The sequence below is a fragment of the Artemia franciscana genome, chromosome 13 (assembly GCF_032884065.1).
Source record: "Artemia franciscana chromosome 13, ASM3288406v1, whole genome shotgun sequence".
NCBI classification, from domain to species: Eukaryota; Metazoa; Arthropoda; class Branchiopoda; order Anostraca; family Artemiidae; genus Artemia; species Artemia franciscana.
The window spans coordinates 43,560,986-43,575,928 of NC_088875.1; the positions used below are offsets into that span (position 1 = coordinate 43,560,986).

General features: G+C 34.7%; 1 protein-coding gene across 1 annotated transcript in view; it reads right to left on the reverse strand.

Moving 5' to 3' along the window:
- LOC136034969 (apolipophorins-like) overlaps positions 1-14,943 on the reverse strand; it is a 145,623-nt gene that overhangs the window by 96,929 nt on the left and 33,751 nt on the right. The window contains exons 7-9 of the mRNA XM_065716528.1: positions 10,351-10,566; positions 1,840-2,022; positions 7-194 (exon numbers count right to left, since the gene is read on the reverse strand). Of these exons, the coding sequence (XP_065572600.1) occupies positions 7-194; positions 1,840-2,022; positions 10,351-10,566 (587 nt within the window). The remainder of the gene's footprint in view (positions 1-6; positions 195-1,839; positions 2,023-10,350; positions 10,567-14,943) is intronic.

Here is a 14,943-nt window from a genome sequence, read left to right on the forward strand (position 1 = left end):
ACTTACATGGGGATAATTGTCAGTCCAAGGGAGGCTGTCTTTGGATCTCGTATAATAGCTTTTACATCAATTTGGCTTTCAAAGTCCAAAGCCAAACTGGCAGCACCATTCCAAGCCAAACGAAGAGGAAGGCCAGCAATAGTGGGGAATCTAGCGATACCATCAAGGAACATTACAGATTGAGCAATTTCAACCTGAAATACAATTCAAAATACAGAACAACTGCATAGTGACAGATGAATTGTTGCAATTAAAACAATTTTTTGGAAAATAATATATTTTCCGCACCTTATATGTTGTTTGGACAACCATTTCAAAGTTCTTTTCCAGCTTTGATGAAAAGCAAGTTCAATCGTTGTTTTTTAAACTCTGTAAATATTTTTATTATTTGGATTCGTAATAATTACATTTCCCAACGGCACGGTGTTCTGGAGGCTTGCCATAAAATGGATGAACCACCACAAGGGTTTGTTGACCGCTGAAATACAATTGTCAATTTCCCAGTGACTTATTTAATATAAAGTGCGAAAGAGAAAGAGAAAAATACAGCAGAGAAAGAGAGAGAAAGAGGCAGAAGGAGAAAAAGAAAATACGAAAGAGGATAACGAGATAAAAGATCATGGATTACAAAAATATGTTGTTTATAAGCATCCAGTATTTATATTTGTAATTCAAAAATAAAAAAAGACAGAAGGGTTCAGTGTTAAAGTGGACTAATAAAAAAAAAGTTTTGAGGAATAGAATGAGACTCGGAGAGGGGCGGATCCCAATGAAGACTACCATTTCATAACAAACTATTCTTATTATTATTTGTATATTGTCTGAGAATTATTGCACTTTTCACATCATAGTGACCATTAATACGTAATAATGAGATTATCTTACGTTTCTACTCGATCAGAAAAATACTGCTACTACTACTACTAACAACTCACCATAGCACCAAACCGCCTGAGGCCAAAACAACTATATACGCTCCTCCTCCATCCCAATCTATTCAGAGTCTCCCTTTTTAACCCTCCCAAGAAAAAAAGAAAAATAGGTTTTTCATATTTACTATTTGCATCGAACCATGCCGAATTGTGACATTTTCCCTCATAAATCAGATACTAATAATTTTTTCTTTTCCATTGCTCCTTTTTTTTAAACCCTTAACTAATTACAACAGAATTTCCAGTAGTTAGCATTTCGACCCCACTTAGCTCAAAATCACTGTTATTTGACACAAAACAGCATACAACGACAATTTGTTGTAATATGTTCTCTTTTGAAACTTAATAAGAACACTATAAATTTCTGAGTCGTATTATCTTGCCACATTTTATGACAGTTGAATTGAAAGAAAATCTGGGGAAAAAATAAACAGAAAGGAAAAACAATGACTAGCTTTCTCATGAAAAATACATCATTTCATCTTTTTCATAGCTAGGTAGACTGATAAAGCTCAAAGCTGTTGAGCTCGATAACAAAATATTCATAAGAGTCATGTCTTTTTTTGGGGTTGTCTTCAAGCTTACCTAAATGTTAGAGATTTTTCCAGTTGAACGGCACTTTAATCACAAATATTCACTTTTGAAACTAAATTTAACGCCATTTATCAAAACTTTTGACAGGAAGTGTTAAGTTTAATGTATTTTACATATTTGAAATCATTATACAAAATATCAATATCCTTCATAACTTTTGTTGGCGTTTTAGATCATTTTTAAGCCTTCTTTTTTATTATAGACAGTGGTTACCCTTCACTTAACCTCATTATCATTAGAGAATTATCACGCGTAATTTTTTAACTAATTATTTTTTCTCAGCGTCTTAAAAAGTGAAGCTTTTATAACCTACCTGTTGATTTTTAGCTCCATTGATCATATTGTCAAGCACTCGGAAGATTTGATCAAAAATAATGTCAGCACCAGGGACATCAAGGCCATGTCTGTAGGAATAAGTTGCAATTTCGGCACCAAATAATCGAAGGAAAAAATCCCCTTTAGGTGGGTTATAGAAAGTGTCATCCAAATTCATCTTCTGAAAAAAAAAAATCTTATTTTCATTGAAAAAAAAAAAAAACTATCGAAGATACCAAAGTGTAGGAAGTTTTTGCTAGAATTATTTAAGGGGATAAGAGAAAGATAATCTTTTCAGTGTTTCTGCCTTTTAACTGCAGATTAGACAGGTGCAAAAGTAAGTTCGATCCCATACTCTTACCCTGGCAATTTTGATATTCTTTGGAATACCCAAATAATTTTTTATTTTAGTCATATATTTTGTTTATTTTATTTCTTTTTTAAATCTCCAACCCCCCCCCCCCAAATCAGAGAAAAAATCCTGTGCATTACCACTTACAGACATATCAAAATTATATAAATAATCAGTGCTTGATTCTTCTTAGTGGTAGACGTTAAGAATTGATGTCATTTTGTCAAAGTTAATTAAAGTAATTTTTATTGAGAAAATTGATATCGGTAATTTAATCCTTTAGACTCAAAAAAAGCTTAAATCTGGTGCCAGAACTTCCTGCCTATTTAGATGTCCTCATAAATCTTGTAAGTATAGGCCCATGTTTTTAACAGAAAAAAATTCTTTGTTTCATGGATTCTTTTTGAAGTCGTACGGCCTTCAATATGCCCAGTCTTCATCCCCTCCCCTGTGCTTCACTCACTATAGTCATCAGATTTATTCTTTTTACCAATCATTTCATTTCCATTTTATAATCTACCATATTTTACAATAATTATGGCTGTAAATTTATATCAAATCCTAAGTTTCAAATTAAATTCTTATTAAAGCCACTTCTACTTAGTGATGCACCCAATTTAACAGTATACAAGAATTATATGGTGAATAATATATTAAAGATTAAATCTTAAGACTATGGTAGGATGCGAGGAGAAGGGATGTAACTAATTTGGTTGGGAAATAAGCTGTGTAAGCAGGAGATTCTAAAGGCAGTCCTAATATAAGGCTAATAATCATTATTGGATGCAAAATAGGAAATCATGAATTCTTTGAAAGAATCCAATTAACTCCTGGACCCATACAAGGTATTCTGATGGTACTCGTTGAGAGACAACCCGATATGTTTCAGAAAACAGTATTTATTTCTTATAATTTCCAACTAAAGACACCCAAAACATTATCAGTCAGCTTTTGAATCTTAGCCAGCTAGAAAGCATCACTATTAGTAAAGCTGTATAAAATGAAAAAAAACATGAACAGTCCAACGGCTGCTGAAAATGACGAAAAATAGTTTGAGACATAGCTTGAACGCTCTGCACTGTACTACATTAGACACATTTCTACAATGATTACAAGAAAAATAATACAGTTAGGGCATATAAATAAAATACAGAACATACGTGATTCCCCGAAAAGCTGCCGAGGTGGATAGGGTGGAGGATGAAGCCCACCCTATGACCCATAAATTACTTTTTTTTTATCTGATCAGCAGCTATACTGACTATCATTCTGATTCCGTCCCTATACATTGTTAGTAAGATAGAAAAATAGATAATTGTTTATTTGTAACAATTACATACATAAGTATGACTGGTCATGTCTGGTGGAGTACTTTAGCACTGACAATGTTACAATGTTACATGCATTACGAAAATATAATTTAGCATTGGACAAAATAAAAATAAATCAAGCCAAAGTAAATACAAGCCTACAGCATCAACATAAATATTAAAAAAATAATAATAAGAATTCCCCACAACACATTAAACGCAAATCACCTAATCATTTGTTATTTATTTAAATATTTGAGAATCCGTCATAGCTTACATATAAATCCGTCATACCTTTAATCCTCGCACCCAATAGTCTTAACAAATTTCAACTTCGCGATTATGTTTTGCAATTTTTATGGCACTTGGTAGCTACCAAGTGACATAGCGATCACAAATTCTGTCGGTCGGTCTGTCTTTCTGTGCCGGTTTTGCTTGTTTTGGCACTTCCAGGTAAGCTAGGACGATGAACTTTGGCAGGGGTATCAGGGTCCAGACCAGATTAAATTGAAAATTGTCATTTCCCCGATTAAACCATCTGGAGGGGGGAGTGGGGAGGGACGGTTAAATCGGAAAAATTAGAAAAAATGAGGTATTTTAACTTGCAAACGGGGTGATCGGATCTTACTGAAATTTGATACTTCTTTAGAAGGATATCAAGTCTCAGAGCTCTAATTTTAAATCCTGACTGGATGTGGTGACATTACAGGGAGTTAAGGGGGGGGGGCCTAAAGTCTTCGAAAACACTTAAAGTGGAGGGATCAGGATAAAACTTGGTGGGAAAAATAAGCAGAAGTTCTAGATACTTGATTGATATAACCTGAATGGATCTGCTCTATTTGGGGAAGTTGAGGGGGGGGGAGGATGGTTAATTCTGAAAATTTTGAAAAAATGACGTATTTTTAACTAAAGAGTGATCGGATCTTAATCAGATCTCTTAGTTTGAATCCTGACTGGATCCAGTGTTATTGGGGGGGGGAGTTGGGGGGGGATTGGAAATCTTGGAAAACACTTCAAGCGGAGAGATCAGAATGAAACTTGGTGGGAAGAATAAAAACAAATTCAAAATACATGACTGAGATAAATGGACCGGATCCGTTCTCTTTTTGTGGAGTTGGGGGGGGGGGTAATTTGGAAAAATTAGACAAGAATGAGGTATTTTTAAATTACGAACGGGTTATCAGAACTTACAGAAATTGATATTTAGAAGAATCTTGTGCTTTAGAGCTCTCATTTTAAATCCCGACCAGATCTGATGACATTGGGGGGATTTGGAGGGGGAAACCGAAATTCTTGAAAAACGTAAAAATAAAGGTATCTTTATCTTACCAATGGGTGATCGGATCTTAATGAAACTTGATATATATAAAGATCTTATGTCTCAGGTGCTTCATTTTCAATTCTTTTTGTATTTAGGGACATAGGCAGTTGGAGGGGGGAAACACAAATCTTGGAAACCGGTAATCTTGGAAAACGCTTAGAGTGGAGAGATCGGGATGAAACTTGATGGGAAGGATAAACACAAGTTATAAATACTTGATTGACATAATCTAAATGGATCCGTTCTCATTGGGGGAGCTGGGGGTGTGAATTTGGAAAAATTAGAAAAAGTGAGGTATTTTTAACTTTAAAACGGGTGACCAAATCTTAATGAAATTTAATATTTAGAAGAAACTCAAGTTTCAAAACTCTTATTACAAATGCCAACCAGATCTGTTGACATTGCAGAGGAGCTGAAGGGGAAAACTGGCAATTTTAGAAAACACTTAGAGTGGAGAAATCAGGATGAAACTTGGAGAGTATAATAAGCAAATGTCGTAGATATGTGATTGATGTAACCGTACTAGATCTGCTCTCTTTGGGGAATTTAGAGGGCGGGGTTCAGTGCTTTGGCGAATTTGGTGCTTCTGGACGTGCCAGGACGATGAAAATTGGCTGGCGTGTCAGGGAGCTGTACAAATTGACTTGAAAAAGTCGTTTTCCCCGATTCGAACATCTGGGAGGTTGAAGGGAGAGGAAAAATTAGAAAAATTGAGGTATTTATAACTTACAAGTGGTTGATCGGATCTTAATGAATTTTAATATTTAGAAGGACCTCTTTACTCAGAGTTCTTATTTTAAATCCCGACCGGCATTAAGCCTCTGATTTTCCTTTCAAATAAATCTATTGATTCTTAGAATTTTGTTATAGCTCATACCATATGAGCTCTTGGCTCTTGGATATTCCAGTATCGTCACAAATGCCATATGAGCTCTCAACTCTTCTTTAATAAATAGTAGGTTCATTATTTCTGAAAAAAAATTATTTTCATAACTGCGTGGTTAAATTTTGCATTTGCTTATGGCTACTTTCTTGTACTGACACTAGAATCGAGCTCCAAATTTTGGCCCATTATGACACATCCTGAAACCCGCTGTGGATATTACGAAATTCACACGCAAGATTTGAACGATGAGTGGTTGGATAATTATGAAATTGGGTTTTAGTTGAAAAAATACCAGAGAAATTTGACAAACTATTGTAAAAATAATCATGACGAATATTAGAAATAGAAATTGTATGAAGTTGTTCAAAAGAATATGGATAATAACATTAATAATAATTCTTATTACTTTATTCTGAAGGATTTGGAGATATTTAAATACAGATGGAAAAGTAGAAGCCCAAACAGAGATACAATAAAGAAAATATGGGTGGACAAAACAATAATAAATTTATTTTAGAATGTTTTTAGGAAAAAAATAACGGAGATGTGATAGAATACCGAAAATTCGGGAGTTTTTAATGATACCGTTTTCACACGTTTACGAAACGACAAATTTTCATCTAAAATAACACCAAGGTATTTAAACTGATCAACCCTTTTTAATTCAAGAACATTCAACAAAAGAGAGAATCCATCTGAAATGACCAATCCAGTTCGCGAAAACCACATATATTGGCATTTTTTCTCATTAAGAGTGATTAAATTCCTTGAGTACCAAAAAGATATACCTTGTAATGTGCATTCAAGGAAAAAACTGCTAAGTACCGGTGAGAGAAAAAATTACTACATCATCGGCAAACATAATAATTTTACAAAGAGGTAAAACATCCGGTATATCATTTATAAAAAGAAGCAGTAAAACAGGCCCAAGGACAGAGCCCTGAGGTACTCCGTAATTAATTTGCAAAGTATCTGAACGAACATCACGGGATTTATCAATACATTCTAGTCGTCTCCCAGAAAAATAAGATCCAAAAAATTAACAGTTTCTGTTGAAAATCCATAAGACTTTAGTTTCGTAAGAAGGAAAGAATGATATACAGTGTAAACACTTTAGCGACATCAAGGAAAATATGTAAAGCATGTTGATCACCATCTAGTGAATCATTTATATTCAATTAAAGTTCATGAATTGCCAGTTCAGTTGACTTTCTCTTTATAAACCCATATTGAGAAGAGTGTAATATCTTATTATCAAATAAATATTTTTGTAGTAGACTATTTACAATTTTATCCAAAATTTGACTATAGACTGAAAGCAGAGAAATACCTCTATAATTTAAATAATTAGTTGAATTACCGGCTTTATGTAATGCTGTAACATTTGCTTGTTTTAGAAGCTCAGGAAAAATTCCATGTGTAAGTGATAGACTAAAAATGTGCGCCAATAAAGGGGAAAATGCTCGATGCTACCTGTTTAACAATTTGCGCTGAAAATCCAAATTTATCCGCCAAAAGATTTGTTTAATCTTCATAATAATTTTTTTTTATCTCCTGAGGCGCAATCTCAGAAAAACTCGACATTCTTACTGTATGTTGCACATTATCTGGATTAATAGAGGACTTCAACTGTGCAATCATAGTCGATGCCAGTCTAGAACCAATATTAATAAAACAGTCTCCCGAAGCATTTAAATATCTTTGGCTGTGTAATTTTTTCCCAATTTATTTCCAGGCAGTCAACACTAGTAATCATACGACTATGAGGACGTACTCTTTCATTTATCATTTGCCTTGTCTTTCTCATATCAGATTTATATTCCAGGAATTTATCATAATAAAATCTTTTCTTCCCATGTCTTATAATTGAATTTAGCTTATTCCTATAAACTCTATATTCTTGAAAAGAATCGGGTGTCTGCATTTTTAAATAATTCTTAAAATTTTAGTTTTTAGGTTTTAGTTATACTAAAATACCGTCTGAAATCCACTGGTCAAATTTCTGCTCAAATTTTCCATGCAAAACACATGTTGAAGAAGCCTTATCCCGCAGTCAAATCATTTGATCAATAATATTCAAAAATGCAGCATTTACATCATCTGAATTATAGGCAAAACTCCAATCATGATCCTCAATTAACTCCCCGAGGACTTTACAATCAATCCATTCATATCATTTTTTCGAATTATTCCTTATTGAATCGAGATGTTGTTAGTTAATATTTTTTAAATCAAGAAGAACACTCACCGGAAAATGATGTGACATATCAGACAATATGACAAACGATTTTGTTGCATGCGCTAAATCAGAAGAATAAAATATGTTATCCAATAATGTAGCTGTATTACTGTGACTCAAGTTGGCACAGATATACTTGGAAGAAAACTGGAACACAACATCATGCTTAGAAAATCTTTATTATTGCCAACATCGAGATTCAACAGATCAAAACTGAAGTCACCAGAAATTATGACCGGTTTCTTAGACGCTTCCAGGTTTTTTGACACCGGTTCTAAAACTTCAAAAAATATCTTTAGGATTGCCAGACGGAGGTCTATAAACAGACCCAAAAATAAATGGGTTACAGCCCAAGGGGTCAACTTCAACATAAATAGTCTCACATAACTCTTCCTCAAAAACAGAAAAATCACTGAGAACTCGAAAGGACCATTCATCACCAATATACAATATCTCCCCTCCCCTCCTATTTTGACACCTCGTGTATGTGAAATACACTTCATCCCAGGCAGATCTAAAATTGTAAGAGGTGTATTAGCAGACAAAAAAGGTTCACAAAGCCCGACAATTTCCTTAGGACTAGATGCAAACAAGAACTTGAGTTCACTGAATGCACTTTGCAACCCTTGCGCATTCACATGTAACGGCCGGATCAGAAATTTGAACTTGTTAGACTGATTAATTAGAATGCCATCCGAAGAAAATTCCGACTCGGGTAGATTTTTCACATAAGGCATATCTTTCTCACTGCCAGTTGCTGAATTTAGAATGACATCAAGTTTCAAACGAGAATCAAGAAAAGACTGTAAGCAATCTATAAATAAAGAAAAAAGAAAGCAAAAATTGTATTTTCTTAAATTAATCCACGAGCTCTTTTGACACATTTCGAATCTGAACTACGTTATAAATTGATCTACACAGAATATTTTGTGAACCGCCTTTGACACAAATAGCACCTCGTAAAGTCAATACATTTTTTAATCAAATTTATTGCGCGCAAGCTTGTAAATTTCTTGCCTTTCCCTGGTCAAAGCCTCGTTAACATGGATTTGGGAGCTCTTCAAATTCTTGCGACGACGTAGAATCTCCAACGCATATACCTACGTAAAAAGGTAAGTTAAATGGGAGTCTTAGTTTCAGTCTTAGTTTTCACTCTTGATAGCAGATTCGTCTAGACTGAGTCCATTTCACTATAGAGTCGATCTAGTATTTGTTTCACCAAGACGGGGTAAATCCCGAGAAGAGAGCCTATGCCTGACAAAATAACCTTACTAAGAAGCGTAGACTAACTTATATCGTCTTGCTTGATTTCAAGTTTCTGGAGCTTCACCCCATTATGAACGATTTCGGACCGTAAGACAGTAAGGTTTTTTTTCAATACGTTCAAATTTAGCCTAAAACTGGAGCTCAATCACCTCATTAGTACCTTGAAAATCTACCTTGGGTTGTGATCCTGACAAGCTCCCTAGCCTATTAAACTTGTCTTCCACTCTCTTTCGAATTTCGTCTCCGTATGCAATCACAAAGACTTATTCTTTGTGACAATTTCAGTCTGCATCAAATTCACAGATTTTGATAAATCACCAGGCAAACCTTCACAATCCTCCGTACACAGCTTTATTGCACACTGAACATTTTTTCTGCCATCTTTAAGAGCCTCAACTCGTTTTGCATCGTAGCCCCAGATATTATCTGACTTCACGATTATTATCTCCTCCAGCCAATAGCAGCAGACTTCATAATTAATTTCATCGTCCTTGACAAGTATCACCCTTGTAATCTTACACGGCCAAAGCTTGTAATATTTAAACTGGGCGAAAGCTTGGCTACCCACCTGCGTAGCAATCGGGGAAAATGTCACTATTATGACAAAGTGAACACACTAATTAATCCTCTTTATTTTTTATGAATAGCACCTGTCTCGAAATTTTAAACCACTTGGAAAGCCAATAGCATGGAGGGTCAAATTTGTCTTTCAATTTCGTGCTTTTAACTAATTAATAGCACTCTTACAGTAAAATGTCCAATTTTTTCTCATAAAGCAAATAGTAATAGTAGTTAAGAAGCGATCTTCCTTCGTTGAATGCTTGAGAAGCATCAAAAAACAAGTTCATGAAAAAACTTGCCAAACTGGTTTCTTAATAATCCAAACTGGCTATTTTTGACCTCACTGATTGAAAGCTAGTTTAATACTGAGCAATTACGTAGCTCCTATACTCGTCGAATTAAGACAAGCTTATGATTTATCGTCCTTCAATTTAGTATAAAAAAAATAACTAAGAAGTAAAAAGTAAAACCCAAAATAGGAAATAAACAAAGCATAAAAATAAAAAATTACAAAAGAAGGCAAACGATAGGAGTAACCATTAAAGCAAAAATTTGAAGTAGAGCCAGCACTTACAATTTTGACCAGAGTTTCATTTAGCCTTTCAAAATCCTCATTTGCCCATGCTGCTCTCTCGGGTTGAAGAGGTGAGTTGAAACGAGACCAGAATTTTTCCTTAAAATTACTGAATATCTCTTGCACCGTAGGCCAAACCTCAGTTGCTCTGTAAATTCCTTCAGGTCCAAAGTAAGACTCGATCAAGTACTCAAGACCTTCAAAGCGACCACCAATCTGAAATCCGAGATAAAATGTATTTTAAGTGGTGGTTTAAAGAAAAAAAGTTCGCATTTTAAGCACCCAAGTACATAAACTTTAAATTTCTGTAAATACAGGATTAATAATAGCAGAATTTTTATTAAAACTTTGCCTAGTAGACTTTAAAGTCAATTAATTTTAAGTGTAAAAATAAATACATGAGGTATATATGCATATAAATCCAATACCCGGAAATACTCAGCAATAATTAAGAAAGATATCATATTACAGAATGCAACAAAATTTACTGACATTCGTAACTACAGGAAACGTTTAAATGAAGTCAGAAGAAGAATTGAAACCAAAAATACAAAGTACATGAAAATATCGATGCTTTTCAGGTCTGAATGTAGATGTCTGAGATGTAGATGTAGATGTGTATGTTGTGTTCTCAGTAAAGTACTTAATCTATTAAAAGTGTAAGGAACTTTTAGGTACAACAGTTCGGGAATGGAAATTGATAGGGTTTCCAAAAACATTGAAAAAAAAACAAGAGATGAAGATATTCAGACAGACACTGAAAGCAGTGGTGCAATTAAGGGGGGGGTGAGAATGGGACCATGATCTTCCTGATTTCTGGAGGGGCCCAATTTAAATTACATAATTTCTTTGTTTATTCGTCCTTATTCTACTTTTCTCTATTTTTTACCTAATTTCTACTATGAAATATAACAAAATAGCAAATTCAAGATACTCGACGATTGTTGCATTTTGAGAAAGTATCTTGTTTTTCCTGTTCTCCCTAATTAATTCATGGTCACCCTTTTGGCAAGGGTTTGAAAAGTCCTTTTTGGGCTCAGAGACATTGAAGTGTCTCCAGTGATTAATGAATCCCGTTATTCGCCACATTTATGTGTATGCTAACATCTGGGAAAGAGGATATCAAGACCAGGGTGTCATTCCAGTTTTGTATTCAGTTTCTCGTTACCCTTCATAAAATAAAGAACCGTGAAACAGTGTTGAGTTGTGTTCAAGTTCAAATCGGATTATTGAAACATGAGTTCATCCGATGCAAGTGGTGCAATAAAAAGGAAAACAAAAACCCAAAGGAAAGAAGAAGAAATAAAAATACAACGACAATTGCCTTCGTTTTTCAAACCGACTTTAAGTAAATCTACTTCATATTAAATTTTGTTTCGTCAACCAATCTTATTGAACGAACCAGAAAAAGAGCTACGAGCTCACATGGCACTTGTTACAAGTAGGCAGCACAACAAAGTAGATGAGCCCGTCTCAAACTCAAGTTCCCGTCCATCAAGTTCGACTGGAATTGGAGCATAGCAAAATCCAATCCCTTGACTACAAGTATTTCACGAGTTTCCCGGTAGACGCCCCACCATGTTATTCAACCGCTGTTTGACCGAGCCACCTTACAACTCAGCCACATTCAACTTAACCCTCGTGCAACACAACCTTTTTGCACCTCCTCTTTTAATTGTCTAATCAAAGCAAAAACAAAGAAAAATATATTTCTCCCGTGAATGCTCATCAGTCCCAGCCACTTTATTTTATAACAGCATACACTAAACCCTAGTCGTCAATTTGACCTAAGAGAACAATATGTTTTGTGATAATACCATTAGCATAAAATGGAAATTTTCGGGGAAAAGATACATTCAGTAGCAAGCAGGGTTATTTTTATTCTTTTGGAAGTATCTAGAGATTCAAACCTTTTTTCTATACTAAATATAGTTGCTTAAAACAATCACAACTTTTATTTAAATCAATCGGTAAATATGAAAGATGAAGATTATTTTGATGAAGTCAAATCGTCAAGATTATTGATAACTGTAATGCCCCATTACAGAAACTGACCAGAAAATTCTTATTTGTCGTTATATCCAGGATTGAAAAATAAACTCACCAGGTACTTTTTGGAATTTGTAACAGTGGGTGTAATTTTCAGGTTGATTTTATGTGGAATGTCCCAAATAAAATACTTTTGTGGAACTTCAAAAGCCGAACTGAAAGAACTTAGGGAACCGGGTATAAAATCTGAGTTTTCGTGTGCCCCTTGGCAAATTCTTGCCCGAGATCTAATTGTAAAGCTCATAGTTTGCAGTAAAACCAAAAAACAATATTGGGCCATAATTTTGGTTCTGGAGTTACCCAAATGAATAATGTAAGTTAGAAATTGCGAACAAAACAAAAAGCAAAATTTCGAACTTCTAATCAACGCTAGTTCAAATTTATTCTTCAGCCTTGGGTTGATTTGTGTTAGACAGGGCTTGATTTGGGTGGGTTTGGGATACACGAAGGTTCATTTAAACGGGGATTTAGTTACACGCACATTTATTGGTTCTTGGTAATGTAAGAAAAAGTAATTAAAATATTGCATGAAATTGACTGAAGAAACTTAATAAGGAAGAATTAGAACACGCATTATAGCTTAGATAGTGGAGATGTGTCGATCTGACGCACAGTTTACAGTTTCTGTGTTATTTCATAATAGCATAATATTTGTAGGCATGAGTATATGATGAGTAAGAGGTAATAGGTTTGAGACTCTGTGGATGATTTTGACTCTTGTTGATCGAAGAACATCGTAATGGGCTGAAAACCATGTTATGACCAAGATAGAACTAAGATTGCACAAAGCCTCCATTCTTCATACTGGTGGTCCCAGTGACTTTTTGCTGTCTGGTTCTAAGCCGGCTTAAGCACTCCGGTGTACACTTGAAAGGATATGTCATCCCAATCCTGCACTGGTATCTGGGATTATTGCTTTTCCTAAGTCCAAAATAATTTCAACGATTTAAAGAACATGAAAATTGGAACTTTAATGCTACCACGCTTGAAAAATGACTATCGTACCGAAGTTTTGACTGACGGATTCAGACGATTCGAACTGGACTAATCAAGAGTTTCAGAAATTTATATCCAAGGGGTAGGAATCATGAAATTAGGTGATGTAGAATTTTTTTCTCAGGTAGGAAGAATGTGGTGCATAGACAGGGAGTAGGGCTCATAATGAATAAAGAAGCTGCTAAGTCTTATTTAGGCTGGGAAAATATTAGTAATAGAATACTAATTACTCATTTTAATACTAAAAAATTGAGGGTATCAGCTCTAGTAGTATATATCCCTGTAGAACCGATTGACGGAGATACTAGTGACTCAAATGAATTTTACTTACGGCTACAGAAGGAATAATAAAAATAGACAGGGTCCCTGGTAGAAATATAATGTTTTTACTAGGAGACAAATGGTATTCTAGACTAGGCAAATTTGATGTGGGAAAATAAAACAGTAATGGCTACACACTTTTAAAGACTTCACTGCAGTTATTTGAATCAATTCAGTTGTGTAATTTGACAGGTAGCCTTTATCAAAAATACCCTTACTTTTATTAATTCTACAAAAATCACCAACATTGAATTTGTTTATGGATGATTTTTGCTATCTATTCACTTTCTATTCACTTTCTATTCACTTTCTATTCACTTTCAGATGAGAACTGATGAATTGTATTACTTTTTTTATAACAAATTATTTATCTTTATCTGTTTGTGACTTTTTACGTTCTCTATTTTTAAATAAATTCGTAAAAGCGTTAATAGTTTCCTTATCCTTTTTATCAAACATTTTGTAGTAACGAACTGTAACAAGGAGTGACCTGGTTCAATAGTAATCGAAACTTTGAAAACAGAATTTTGATATCAATATAAAGCAAAAGAACTGATTTTTATGCTGATTCTAAGTATATAAGTTTCATTAAGTTTAGTAAGTAAGTTAAAGTAAGTAAGACGGTACTAAACCCTTAAGGTCCAAACCGGCGGTGCTGATCTCCCTTTCATGGCCCTTCAGCCAGGAAGTACAATGGGGGGATTGGGGGCCAACCACCATGTGCTTTCACACACCCTTCCAACTTACCTTCCCCAGATTTCTCCAGGTACCCATTTAGAGCTTGGTTGACTGTGGCTGAGCTTACAGTCTCATACCACTGACCCCCGTCCCAAACTAAATAACTGGTCACAACTGGGATTGACCCCGTGCCCCTTGGACACAGAATTCCCACGCCAGCGCGCCAACCACTCAGCTAGGACGGCCTTTCATTAAGTTTAGTCCTCATTATCAAAAGTTACAAGCCTGACAAATTGCGGTCGCTATAAGGCACTTGGCCGAAGGGCAAGTACCATAAAAAAAGAATACACGGCAACCTTTTCTTTGATACTTCGAATAACTAAACTATCTGGATGAAACTTTATAATTTACAAGAGTACACATCCAAGTTGCAAATTTTGTCGAGTATTTAGTAAATTAGAAATATAACTATCGGTGAAGTACTGGTAGAAGTAATTGGTTTTTGATTAAAACTTGATTATTCTGTAAGATAGTGATGCTGGGACGTCA